We start from the raw sequence: 13,848 nt of genomic DNA, 5'->3' as shown, positions 1-13,848 counted from the left end.
TTCTCTGCTCTCAGGGCCCTCCCAGTTCTGACATTCTCTGCTCTCAGGGCCCTCCCAGCTCTGACATTCTCTGTTCTCAGGGCCCTCCCACCTCTGACATTCTCTGTTCTCTGTTCTAAGGGCCCTCCCACCTCTGACATTCTCAGTTCTCAAGGCCCTCCCAGCTCTGACATTCTCTGTTCTCAGGGCCCTCCCAGCTCTGACATTCTCAGTTCTCAAGGCCCTCCCAGCTCTGACATCGTCTGTTCTCAGGGCCCTACCAGCTCTGACATTCTCTATTGTAAGGGTCCTCCCAGCTCGAATGTTCTATGAATCGTTAAAGTTGGGCTAGGACGCCCCTTCTGCCCCTTGAGATGGCAGACCTGGGGGGTCTGGGCAGAAACGGGACCCAGGGAGCCATAGCTGGGGAGCAGATACTGGCTGCCCGACCTTCGCCATATAGCCTTCCTTCCTGCCTGGGCTCCTTGCCACCCCACACCGTGGTTTCCTCCCGGGAAGAGCAGACCCTGGAGATGTAAACGGTCCAGAGCATGAACGAGCCAGTCAGATTTTGGGGGGGTCATTGTTCCCCCCCACAATCCACACATCCTTCAATAACCCCTCCCCCAACCATCCTAGCCCCCAGGGATCGGTCAGTCAATAGCCCAAGCTCCCACACACCACCAGCCCCAGCCACCCAGGGGCCGTCCCTAGGACAACTGGGCCTTCCGGAGTCACCTCAGACAAGTGAGAAGAGCCCTGAGCCTTGGAGTTGAAGAGCTGGATTTGAATCCTGACTCTGAGACTTTCTCCCCTTTCTGATCTAAGGCAAGTTCCTTTCCTTCTCTGGGCCTGAGGGCCCTCCTTTGTAAAATGAGGGGGCCAATCTCTAATTCTTTAGGGTCTGTCTCCTCAGTGACTGGGCTTTCTCAGGGCCAAGGTCATTTCTCACTTTCCCTCAGCCCCTGTCTGAGTGCCCAATGAACCCTCCTTGATTCTCTGAGGCTCTGGGGTCTTCCTCCTTTCTGCCTGTCTCCTCTCTCTTTTCGCCTCCTGATCCACTGACTCCTCCCTGGTCTTTCTGTCCACTCCCCAGGTGCCCGGGCCCAGGGGCTTTCCCTTACGTGGAAGTCAGGTCCCCGTATTTTTTCTCAATTATGTGCGCTTGTAAAGAGGTATCACTCATGGTCTCTTCTGTTTCTGTGAGGAGAGAGGTCAGGAAGACGAGTGAGAGGCAGCCCCTCATCATCGGAGCTTGGAGGGGATTCCAGCATGGGCCTGAGTTCAGCCTGGACGGGCCTGACCTCCCCAGGTCTGAATCTAGACTCTGAGAGTTGAGGATGCAGGGTCAGAGAAAGCGGTGCTTAGGGGTGCCAGAGGTCACATGTGGCCGGCAGGCAGGTGGGGGTGTGTACCTGTGTCCAGGTTTGTCAGAGACTCGTCCAGAAGCTTCTCATGCATCCGGGCTACTTTCTAGGAGTGAGTTGGAAGACAGAAGTTAATTCTTCCCTCCCAGACTCCCCCAAGAGATGGCCTTACCCATCCCCACCCTAACTAGGTGCAATCTTAGTGATCATACTTGGCCCTGACAATGAAAGGAGCTAACCTGCCCTCCTCCCTTGGCCAAGGTGGGGGTGTCCCTACCCCTCAGGCACCTCTGCCTGAGGTGGGGGTGACGGGGTCATTGGGAACATTGCATAGATGGTTAAATGCATGCGATGGATTGGGTGGTTGTTTATTTCACTGAATTGTGTATATATATATATGCATACATATATATATATATGAGATTAAAAAAACCCAGCCAATATCTACAGACATTTTTGGCAAAGGGGCTGAGATGCTGGGTGTGGGCAGGTGGCAGTGACCATCCCTTGACCCCTTGCGGTGGCAGGAAGCGCAGGCTAGGGGAGTTCCCACATTCCCTGGGTACATGTGTCCCTCTACCAACTGTGAGAAGACGCCCCGTGTGGAGGAATAAACACAGAGCAGGGTGAAGCCCCCCAAGCACAGCACAGTTCAAGCCGAGGGGCTCATGGCACAAGTTTCTTGGCTTAGAGGGGCCTGGTCTCTCAGCTTTGGCCCAAGCCCCCATGAAGGCTGCATCTGGAGGGGAGACATTCTTGGGCTACGTGTATATATGTGCATGTGTGTGCATGTGTTCCCCACTCTGCCTGCTCAAGGCCTTCTGGAGATAACCAGACCCTTCTCCCTGCCTGTGTATCCTACAACTAAGCCAACCAGGGGGATGCTCCTGCCCCGCCTGGGCGTCTAGCACTTGGCACAATGCCTAGCACACATAAGGTGCTTCATAAATGTTGATTGATGCTTTGAACTGGCTCGACACACCCTTTCTTCCCCTGCCCCCCCACCCTCCAAACCCCAGTACCTTTTGCTTCTCTTTTTCCAGGTCCTTGAGTAGGGCCGTCTGGAAATTATCCACCAGCACCGCGATCACTAGGCTACGAGACACTGGAGGGTGAGGTCCAAAGGCCCGGGTGCAGGCGCAGGGCCACCAGGGGAGGGCAGCAGATGTAGAAGGGGGCAGGGGCTCCTCTGGTGGGTTCATAGGCAGAGTAGGGGCTGAGCTGGGGTTTGTCTGGGGAGAGGGTCAGGTCCTGGAGGGGCTTGGGCCTGAGGGCTGGGAAAGGAGGGTGTGGAAAGCCCCAGGGTAGAGAGGGGAGGGGGAAGGTGGCTAGAGAGCCTCGAGGTGGGGAGGAGAGAGAGGGCTTGGTTTCTCACTTGAGGAAAATGAAGTATTGTATAATGATGTAGATCATGAGGATGGGGATGATATACCAGGCACCTGGGGGAGGAAGGGCCTTAACTTTGCACTCCCAGCAAGTATCCCAGGCCAGGCTTGGGGCCAGTAATGGGAAGGAAGTATGTCCATAGTTGGAGGGAGGCGAAGCAGAATGGGGATGAGAGGTGGGGGACCACCCATCCAAGAGTTTCCTATCTTCATTTTTCTTTCCAACTAGATGCTGTGCTATTGTTTCTGCACCAATACTCTCTGAATTTTTGCACTCTGGACCAACGTCCCCATTGCCCCACCCTTGTTATTTAAGGCTACTGCTCCAGAGTTCCCCTCCCAAGACAAGTCTGGAGAGAACGTCCAGCCTTCACATCTGTGTTGGACCCAAACCCACCTCCCAGTCCCTCCCAGGGTTCAGGCCTGTTCTCTACTACCTTTTGCCCGGCTGTCCAAATAGATGAGGGACCAGTCATCCAGGGTGAGCAAGGTAAAAAGAGTGAAGATGGTGGTAAAGATGTTCTGGAAGCGCTTGGGGTCCGAATAGTTGAACAGGGCTCGAAGTATCACGGAGAAGAAGACTGGGAGGCTAAGGAAGCCCCTGGGGCCCTTGTAAGACTGGCCACCCCCCCCACCCCCGCCCACCCTGCCCCACCCCCGCCTCGCCCCTGCCCAATCCTAGCCGACACACCCCTGGTAGCCTCCTCCCTCCCTGGATGCCCCGTCCTTCTCCAGATACAGAGGCAGGTGAACATCAGGACAAGGATGGCCCCGATGGATGGCAGCGACCTGGCCAGAGTCCCCGTCACCTCCTGGAGGCTGTTGAGGAAGCTAAAAGCAGGAGGAGAAGCAGACAAGATGGTCAGAGGAGCAGACGACCTTCCTAAGGGGAAAGACTGCAGAGGCCTGGCTGGACACCCCCAGGCCTGGGGCATCATCAGGAGGCCTGGGCCCTCACCCCTCCTGAACCTCTGTCTGGGACCTTTAGCTCCAAAGAGCCTCAGAACCAGAAAGGGTTTTAGGGCAGAGAACCAGTGCGGGAGCAGGAAGATCCCTTGGAGCACAGACAGAGAACAGAAGACCCGAGAGGGGCAGGAAACACAGTGGGAAAGCTGGAAGGAGCCTTAGAACAGGACCCGATGACTTAGAATCTACAGGAACATAGATTCAAGTCGGAAGCGAGGAAGCTTCTAGCCCAGCCCCTTCGTTTTACAGATGGAGAAACCGAGGAACGTGGAGGTTCGTTCAGGAATAAGATCGAGGATTTGAATCTGGAAGGCATGCTTAGGGTCTCTAGTTCGCCTCCCTCACTAAGGCCCAGAGGGGAAGTGATGTGCCCAAGGTAAGGAGTGGGTGCCAGAGGGGGGATGTGCAGCCAGGTGTTCTGACTCCAAGCCTCCACTGTCTCCAGCTGCTGCTGGCCCAGCTCTTGGCCTGGAAGGAGCGGAGGGCCCACCTGGCCTCACCTGGCCTCACCTGAGCCTCCGAAGCACCATTATGACCCTCAGGGCTCGAAGGCTTTTGAAGATCTTCAGGATTCGGAAGACAGTTTTGCTGTGGGCCATTCTATTGGCGCTGGAGAAGTAGAACTGTTTGAGCATGAAGTCCATCGCAGCCATGACCAGGATAAAGAAGTCTGGGGGAGGCGGAGGCCACAGCACTTCCTCAAGAGCCTGCCCGCCAAGCGCCAGCTGCCTCTTCTGTCCTTTGAACCTCACAGCCCCCTGGGAGGGAGCTATTGCAGGCATCATTGTGCCCACTCTACAGATGAGGAAACTGAGGTTTCGTAGGGAAATGACTTGCCCAGGGTTGCATAGCTAGTCAGTGCCAGAGGCAGGATTTGAGCCCAGGTCTCCCTGCCTCTGGGATTCAGTGCTCCGACCACTGAGCTGTGGTGTTTCTATCATTAAAGCAAGCTCCTGGGCAAGACCCAAGAGCCTCTTTTCCCCATATCCAAAAAGAACTCACCCTCTATTCTCCCCCTTTCCCGACCTGGAAGACCGCTCGCTGGAGAAGATGGCAGTTCATCACTACCACCACCCTGTGCTCCATCCCCTTCTTGTTTAGTGGTACCATGTTCCTGACCTCAGCCCTCCCTCCCCTGCCCAGCCAACCGGGCCCCAGCGCCACCCACCTAGGCTGTTCCAAGAATCAAAGTAACCAAGTCCCATGATCAGGATCTTTAGCACGGATTCCATGAAGTAGATGGAGAGGAAGACGGAGTCCAAAGCCGCGAAGTACCATTCTGCGGGGAGGTCAGATCCTCGGTTTGACTGCAGGCCCGGCCTCCTCCTGAAGGCCCTCCCCGGCGGACCTGCACACTTCCTCCCTCTGCCCTTACCCCACTACCTCCTTGCTTTTCTCAGGTAGGATCTGAGTCTTTCCACAATAAATAGTCCATGAGAGCTGCTTTCCTCCCTTGGATATGAAATCCAAAATGACCTATGTATCAGGATTACTGAGGAGTTACTGTGTTTTTCTTTCAGGATGTAAGTAAGCTGAAGTTCCTCTATTTTCTCCAATCCCCCTTCATCCTGGATATGTTTCTAGGCCCATAGGCTTCCTTTTTTTTTTTTTCCCCATGAGGCAATTGGGGTTAAGTGACTTGCCCAGGGTCACACAGCTAGTAAGTGTCAAGTGACTGAGGCTGGGTTTGAACTCAGGTCCTCCTGACTCCAAGGCCGGAGCTCTATCCACTGTGCCACCCAGCTGCCCCAGCCCATCAACTTCTGCTCCATCAGACTAGTGTCTGTGAGTTCCATCCATCCATTTCAATGCCTATAGTATTCTCTGTGCTTTTCTGATCGGGGTGTCAGAGTGATTGAGATGTGGGAGCAACCAGACAGTTACCACCACTGGGCCCAATGCTCATGCTAGCCTGCCTCCTGGTTTGGGGCTCAGGAGAGTCAAGGCCTCCAGGCTAGTGTTGCTGTAGAGGTAGGCGGACACCTCACCGTGGCGAAGCAGGGGACACCTCACTGTGTCAGAGCAATGAGGCTCTAGGGGGTCTGGTGACCTAGGTGGGGCTGTCTTGGGTTGGCTGGCGAGAGCAGTGTGTGTCGGGTTATGCTTGAACTGCCCGAGGTCCTAAAAGCACATGCACCCCTGGGAGTTAAGAGGCTGCAATTCACAAACAAGGAAGCTAACTCAGAGAGGGTTCCAGTCATCGAGAAGTCACCCGTTCTGCTAAGTCACTTGACCTATGCAGATCTAAGAGGGGAGACGATATTCAGACAACTCTGTACAGACAAGAACTCAATGGGGTAAATTAGTGTAGTCTCAGAGGAGGGAAGGAGGCCTGAAAAAGAAGCCTTGAGCTGAGACTTGAAGGAAGCCAGGAGGCAGACGTGAGGAGGGTGAGAGTTCCAGGCTTGGGAATCGCTCCCTTGTTTTCATCTCCTAGGCCCATTTATCAGTCAGCCATTTCTCCCTCTGTATACTAAGCTGTATACCAGTTGAATACCAGTCATGCCTGGTAACTGGGGCTCTCTCTGGCATCTTGGAGAGCTAAGAGTTGTCCCAGTGTACTTGGATGACCCTCCAAATCCATACCCTGCCCACATCCTCCATGCAAAATCTTCCAGGTAGCTGAAGATGGCCCTCCTGGTCCTCAAGGGCTCTCTGGCCCTTTCTGATGGCCCTCGGACTTTGAGAAGCCCTGAACCCAAGTGACCAGACTGGAGTCAGGTAGGTCTCTCCCAGCCATCCCCAGGTTCTTGAGGCTCTGCAGCCCCTTCCTCAAAGATGCTTACCTCCCCAGATCTCTACCTCAGCAAAAGTCTGCACCACCAGAACCATGGTGTTAAAACAGACCACGGTGAAGATGAAGATTTCGAAGACGAGGCTCTCGACCATGACGGCCAGCATGGACTGGATATGGCGCAAGCCTTCAAAGATCTTACCACAGCACTTCTGTAAAAGCTCATCAGCCGCCATCTGCTTCTTACGGACACGCTGGACCCTGGCTGCAAGGGCAGGAGAGAGGTCAGGCTCTGGGCAGTGATGGTGCCAGGGAGTGGGATCTCCAATGGGGGCTCTGAGATTTTTAGTAACAAAGCGTGCAGGGGCCCTAGTACGGTCACTATCAGTGAGGCAGGATAATTCACAGCAAGAAGGCATTCCATCCCAGGAGGGCACCAGCTTCTCTCCCACTCTCAGACTCACCTATTTCAATCTGGAAGAGGCCACCCCCTTCACTGTACAGAGGAAGATGGAAGCAGTAATGGGGACGACCCTCTGCTCTGGGGGTCTCTAAACTGTATGAGGGGGGAGTATGACCAAAAAAAAAAAAAAAAGGAGAAGAGTAACCACGCAGACACTCGGGGAAATGCTTTGGCTGAGGCTGTGCCGACTGCTGCCTGAGGTCTCGGGCACAGAAGGCAGTGAGCTGAAGGCCTGGGCAATGAAGGTTTTCTGTCTTGAGGCCAGGAACGGCCATGCGCTCGACAGGCTTCTAATATTCCCTTGGCTATGCCTGAGATGATGGTCCAGCAGGGCTACAGAGAGCAGGGTCCAGACCCAGGTACTCCTAAGTGGAAGCTAGGCTCCAGGCTGGGGTTTCTCAGGCCTAGGGACCCATGGGCAGGTAGTCTCACCCCTCCTAGTTTTCACGTGGCGATCTAGATCCCAGCTTTGGCCCATGGACGTGTACGACGGCTGAATTCGGCTACTGCTTCGAGAGGCCCTGCCCTTTAGGCTTACGTGGCCCCATGAGGTGTGGGAGGCTTTGGCCAGGTGCTTCGAATGGCTAGATTTGCTATGTGGTATGACGGGGGCAGCTGTGACGGGGGCTGAAAGAGCTGGCAGAGGGGCTGGAGGTTCAACAACCTCCCTCCGGGTCTCCTCTGGAACGGTTAAGTAATTCATCTTGGACAGGAGCCCTGGAACGGAGACAAGAGCGGCCGGTGTTCCACTTGGGAGCTTCCAGACCTGGTCCTCCTTGCCCTCCCCACTCTCCCCTCAAGCCTTCTTGCCTCACCTCAGGTCATCCAAGGGACTTGTGGGTTCTTACGTTCTATGGAGGGGCCTGGTGGTTTCCATGGAAACCCTTCTGTGATGCACAGGCTCCGCCCATCCGCTAGAATGCCTTTCACGGAACCCTAGACTCTCAGAGACCATCAAAGGCCATCAGGCCTAATTTACATCCCCAGCAAATTGTCATCTACCATCTGCTTGCAGACCTCCAATAACAGGGTGCTTGAAGATAGTTAGGAAGGTCTGAATTCAAATCCAACCTCAGAGATCCACCAGCTGTGGGACCCCAGACGAGTCACTTCACCGTGCAAAGCCTAGCTTCCTTATCTATAAAATGGGGATTGTTGTTGTAAGGATAAAATGAGAGAATATTTATAAAGTGCCTCGCCAAGCCGTCTAAACGCTAGTCGTAGCGGTGCTGGCAGCAGCAGCGGCATTACCGCCAAGGCAGCTCATTCCGCTCCTGCACCGTCTTCATCATTAGGCAGTTCTCAGCACGTCAGCCTGATCCGCCACTCGGAAAGTCGCCTCCATTCCTTCTAGCCAGTGTGACTGACCTCCTGAGCCCCGGCCTGCAGAATGCTCACTAGCTCCTGTGGGAGGAGTGGGAGGCTGTTTGAGGGGAGCTGAAACTCTCTCAGGACCAGCCCTTGTCGGGCCAAGCAGAAGCCTGCCGATCCCCCTTCTCTTGGACAGCCCTTCAGATTCGTGAAGACAGGGGTGGCTAGGTGGTGCAGTGGATAGAGCTCCAGCCTTGGAGTCAGGAGGATCTGAGTTGAAATCCGGCCTCAGACACTTGACACTCACCGGCTGTGTGACCCTGGGCAAGTCACTTAACCCTGACTGCCTCACCAAGAAAAAAAAAAAGCAGATTCTTGAAGACAGCCATCTTGGAAATCGGGTGCTTAGAATTGAACCCCTCATTCCAGAGGGTCTGGGGGTCTGACCTGAGCAGAGATGAGAAGGATAGTCACCTTCCCTTTTTCTGGATGCGTTCTCCCAGTGCCTTTCACATAAACCGCTCTCTAGGCATGCCATCTCCAGCTAGACCTCTAGAGTTGTTTTAAACAAATGAAATACGTTACATTTACAAAATCACAGAGTTTTAGCATCAAAAGGAACTTCAGCGTTCATACCCCCAAAGCCGATCTCTGCTACCATGTGATAGACAGATAACTGATTATCCAGCCCTTGGGTGGGGACCTCTAAGCAGGCCAAAGGTTCCCAGGCTGAGGCCCAGGCTACTGTCGGGCACATTTTCCTTGCCCTTAAGCCTACAGCAAACTCTTCATAGCTTCCAGCTAATTCCTGAGGGCCAAACACAAGAAATCTAAGCCCTTCCCTTCTCCACATGATGGTCTTTCAAATACCTGAAGATAGCTGCCCAGGCCTTCTTTAGTTTTTAAAAATAAATTCATTAGTTATTTTAAACATTTTTTAAAATGATGACTTCCAAATTCTCTCCCTCTCCCACCCACTGGGAAGGCAAGCAAATGATATAAATTATAAATGCGAAATCATGCAAAACATATTTCCATATTAGCCATGTTGTGAAAGAAAGGAAGGAAGGAAGAAAGAAAGAGCAAGAAAATTATACTTCAATTTGCACTGAGTTCACCAGTTCTCTCTCTGGAGGTGGGGAGCTGGCATTTTTTCATCATGAGTTCTTTGGAGTTGTCCTGGATCACTGTGTTTATTGGTCAGAGTAGCCAAGCCTTTCACAGTTGATCTTCATTACAACATTGCTCTGACTGTGCACAGTGATCTCCTGGTTCTGCTCATTTCACTTTGCATCAGTTCAAGTCTTCTCAGGTTTCTCTAAAGCCATCCCCCTCATCATTTCTTATAGCACAGCAGTATTCCATCACAATCATATACCATAACTTATCCAGATTTCCAGTTCTTTGCCACCACAAAAAGAGCTGCTATAATTGTTTTTGTACATATAGATCTTTTTCCTTTTCCTTTGATCTCTTTGGGGTAGAGACCTAGCAGTGGTATTGCTGGATCAGAGCATGCACAGTTTTATAGCCCTTTGGGTATAGTTCCAAATTGTTTCCCAGAATGTTTGGACTAGCTCCCAACTCCACAGATACTTTACTAGTGTACCTATTTAGCTGCATCAGTGTCCCAATTTTCCCTCATTCTTTCCAGCATTTGTCAATTTTGATAGGTGTTGGGAGGTACCTCAGAGTTGTTTTAATTTGCATTTCTCTAATCAATAGAGATTTAGAGCATTTTTTTCATATGACTGTAGATAGTTTTGATTTCTTCTTCTGAAAATTACCTTTTCATATCCTTTGGCCATTTAGCAATTGGAGAATGGCTCTTCTTTTTATAAATTTGACTCAGTTCTCTATATATTTGAGGCCTTTATCAGAGAAACGTGCTGTAAAAAATTTTTATATTGCTTCATTTTCTATGGTAACTTTCAGCAAAATATAGTTTCCTTGTGAGGAAATTATGGAAGGAATTATCTCTTTTAATTAGATCTCTTCATGCTTTAGCTTTGTCTGAGATCATGATTGCTACTCCTGCCTTCTTTTGGTTCAGCTGAAGATATTAGATTCTGCTTCAACCCTTTATTTTAACTCTGTGTGTGTCTTTCTGTTTCAAGTGAATCTCTTGTAAACAACATATTGGTGGGTTCTGGTTTCTAATCCATTCTGCTATCTGCTTCTGTTTTATGTGTTAGCTCATCCCTTTCACATTCACAGTTATGGTTACTAACTGTGTATTTCCCTCCATCCCATTTTCTTCTGTTTATCCTTCTCTCTTTCTCTTTTCATCCTGACCCTCCTCAAAAGTCTGTTTGGCTCCTGACCCCTGCATCCCTTAATCCACCGTCCCTTTTATCTTCCCCTCCACCCCATCTCTCTGACCTCCTTCCCCTCCTGTTTCCCTAATGGGTAAGACAGATATCTATACCAAACTGAATGGGTACATATATCCTTCCCTCTTTGAAACAATTCCAATGAGAATGAGATGAAAACATTGCTCGTGACTACCTCTATTTTCCCCGTCACTATAAAAGCTCTTCCTTGTGCTCCATTCTACCTCTTCTCCCAGGCCACCTCTTTTTCTCGCCCCTTCATTTTGTGTGTGTGTGTGTGTGGGGGGGAAATCATCCCAACACAGTTGATTTATATCATGCCCTCTGTCTATGCAGACTCCTTCTAATTGCCCTAATAACGAGAAAGTTCTTAGGTGTTACATGTCTCATTTTCCCACATAGTAAAATAAACAGTTTGATTTTATTAAGTCTCTTATGATTACTCTTTCATGTTGAACTTTTTATGCTTCTCTTGTGTCTTGTGTTTGAAAGTCATATTTTCTACTAAGCTCTGGGCTTTTCATCAGCAATGCTTGAAGGTCCTCTATTTCATCAAATATCAATTTTTCCCCCTGAAAGATTATACTCAGTTTGGCTGGGTAGGTTATTTTTAATTGTCATCCTAGTTTCTTTGCCTTCTGTAATATCATATACCAAGCCCTCTGATCCTTTAATGTGGAAGCTGCTAAATCTTGTGTGACCCTGACTGTGGCTCCAAGATATTTGAATTGTTTCTTTCTGGCTGTTTGTAACATTTGCTTCTTGACGTGGGAGCCTGGAATTCGGCTCTTCCTGGGAATTTGCATTTTCAGATCTCTTTCAGGTGGTGATCGGTGGATTTCTTCAATTTCTATTTCACCCTCTGGATCAATATCAATATCTACTCTCTTTTTTAAAAATTTCAGGTAATCTAGTAATTTTTAAAGTATTTCTCCTTGATCTCTTTTCCAGGTCAGTTTTTTTTTTTCAATGAGATATCTCACATTTTCTTCTATTTAAAAAAAAATTGTTTTGCTTTTGTTTTATTGTTTCTCGATGTTTCACTTGCCCAGTTCTAATTCTTAAGGAATTATTTTCTTCAGTGAGCTTTTTTACCCCTTTTTCCAATGGACCAATTCTGTTCTTTAAGGAGTTTTTTTTTCTTCATTGAATTTTTGTGCCTCTTTTACCATTAATCCAATTCTGTTATTTAAGGTGTTATTTTCTTCTTTTGTGCATTTTTTTACCAAGCTGTCAATTCTCTTTTCATAATTTTTTTGCATTGTTCTCATTTCTTTTCCCAATTTTTCCTCTACTATTAATCTCTTTCTTTAACTCTTTGAGGAATTCTTATTTAGTTTGGCTCGATCTTACTTTGAGGCTTTGGTTGTAGCTGTTTGCACATTGTCGTCTTCTGAATTTTTGTCTTGGTCTTTCCTGCCACCAAAATACCTTTTTATGATCAAGTTCTTTTTTCTGTTGTTGTTGTTTACTCATTTTTCCCAGCCTACTTCCTGACTTTGAACTTTGTGTGAAAGTTGGGCTCTGCTCACTCAGGGTGAGGAGGCACTGTCCCAGTCTCAGTGCTTCCTTGTGCTGCTATTTTCAGAGCAAGTTCTGGGGGTCTGCAAGTTTTCAGCACTTTGAAAGTGGTGTGATCTGGTAAGAGGTGTGGTCACTGCTCTTCTGGTCTGTGCTCTGGTCTTTACTCAGGAAGAGCCCCTGCTCCCCTGTAGCCGCAAGCATTAGCACTTCTCTTGGTCCTGGAACTATGACCAAGACCGCTAATCTCCTTCAGCCACGAGTCCTAGTGCTCCTCTTGGCCTGGGAACTGTGCCCAGGGCACCTGTTCACTTATGATGGACCATAAGCATTCCTCTCTACCTTGGAACTGTGATCCAAAACCGCTATGGTCAGTAGAGTTGCCAATCATTGCCAGCTGTACCCAGTGCCAACAAAGGGTCCCCTGCAATCTCTTTCTGACCAGTTGTCCAACCCCTTCACCATCTCTGACCTGAGAGCTCCTGAAGCTGCTGCTGCTGCAGCCACTTCCAAGACCCTCTGCTGGTGCTCTAGCGGGCTTAATGCCAGTACCTAGCCTAGTGTCCCAGACATCTCCTGTAGAACCTTTAAATTGTCTTGGGTTGTAAAATATCTCACTCAGATGTTTTGTTGGCCTTGCCACTCCAAAATTTGTTTTGAGGAATTACTTTAAAGTTGTTTGGAGGGGAACGTTGGGAGAGTTCAGCCAAGTTGCTGCCTGTACTCCACCATCTTGGCTATACCTCCCAATCCCCTATTGTTAACTCTATTCCACTTTCTTTTATTAGATTCAGCCTCAAGTCTTTGTGATGAGGTCTAGAGGTTCAGAGATGCTGGAACCCCGAGATCATGACACACAGCAGGTCCTGCCCAAAAGAATTCAACCAAAATCTTCTTTCAGCCAGAGACAGAGTTTTATTAGGGATGGGCCATACAGGTCAGACTCTTAAGGAATCTGACGCCCATAAAGATGAGTGGGCATGAGGAAATCTCAGCGTTTAAATGGCGGCCAGGGTGGCTCTTATATACACTAAAGTAACTTTAGGTGACCAGAAGAGGGGCTGGGAGAAAGATCCTGAAGCTGGGGTAAGTTTAGGGAGAATCCCAATGGAATGTCTGGAAGGATGAATAGACAATGGAAATAGATAAAGAAGGGAACTGGAAGGAAGAGGTTTGAATGGGGTCTGGATAAGATCAAAGGTGAGAAATTACTAGGGCTTCATTAGGTTTTCAAAGGGAGACTGAGAGAGTCCATAAGGAGAAGCTATTGAGTGGAATATAGCCTCAGGTAACCCTTTGAGACCCGAGTGAGTTTAAGGGTTTTCTGGGGCCCGTAGACAAATGGGACCCAAATTCTTTTTGGGGCAAGGGGCAAAGGTCTCGGCTTGGCCCCATACCCCATCACTTGGCCACTGAAGCTTAGATCCTAACTCTGCCACCCAGTGTGTTAGCTGTTCCTCCTCCCCTTATATCATCTGCAAATTTGGCAAAGCTGCCTTCTGTGCCTTTGATCCAAATCACTGATTTAAAAAAAAAATGGTTAAACGATGCAGGGCCACACAGAGAATGCTCGAGGATTCCAGGAAGAGGGTCCTCCATATTGATGTGGACCTGGTGATGTGAGTGACTGCCCACCCCTGTTGGCCACGTTCCTTTGTTCCACACAATGCCTGCCTCAACCGGCAAGCTCTTTCCCAGGATCCAGCTCCATCCCAGAGAACCAGAGATGCCAATCTCAGGTTGAATCGATTGTGCACACATCACCAGGAAGCATCATGGCTCAGAACAA

The 13,848-nt window shown here is 49.8% G+C and overlaps 1 protein-coding gene across 1 annotated transcript in view; it reads right to left on the bottom strand.

Moving 5' to 3' along the window:
- Nucleotides 1-7,580, bottom strand: part of CATSPER1 (cation channel sperm associated 1) — an 8,260-nt gene extending 680 nt beyond the window's left edge. Inside the window, exons 1-9 of the mRNA XM_027856209.1 lie at nucleotides 6,484-7,580; nucleotides 4,866-4,976; nucleotides 4,208-4,367; nucleotides 3,471-3,562; nucleotides 3,169-3,312; nucleotides 2,722-2,785; nucleotides 2,369-2,441; nucleotides 1,395-1,452; nucleotides 1,104-1,179 (exon numbers count right to left, since the gene is read on the bottom strand). Of these exons, the coding sequence (XP_027712010.1) occupies nucleotides 1,104-1,179; nucleotides 1,395-1,452; nucleotides 2,369-2,441; nucleotides 2,722-2,785; nucleotides 3,169-3,312; nucleotides 3,471-3,562; nucleotides 4,208-4,367; nucleotides 4,866-4,976; nucleotides 6,484-6,850 (1,145 nt within the window). The 5' untranslated portion in view covers nucleotides 6,851-7,580. The remainder of the gene's footprint in view (nucleotides 1-1,103; nucleotides 1,180-1,394; nucleotides 1,453-2,368; nucleotides 2,442-2,721; nucleotides 2,786-3,168; nucleotides 3,313-3,470; nucleotides 3,563-4,207; nucleotides 4,368-4,865; nucleotides 4,977-6,483) is intronic.
- Between the last annotated feature and the right edge of the window lie 6,268 nt (nucleotides 7,581-13,848).

Source organism: Vombatus ursinus, unplaced genomic scaffold (genome assembly GCF_900497805.2).
Source record: "Vombatus ursinus unplaced genomic scaffold, bare-nosed wombat genome assembly UNPS02011369.1, whole genome shotgun sequence".
In the NCBI taxonomy this organism is placed as follows: Eukaryota; Metazoa; Chordata; class Mammalia; order Diprotodontia; family Vombatidae; genus Vombatus; species Vombatus ursinus.
The sequence above is the reverse complement of the archived record's forward strand: the minus strand, read 5'-3'. Positions and strand labels throughout refer to the sequence as shown.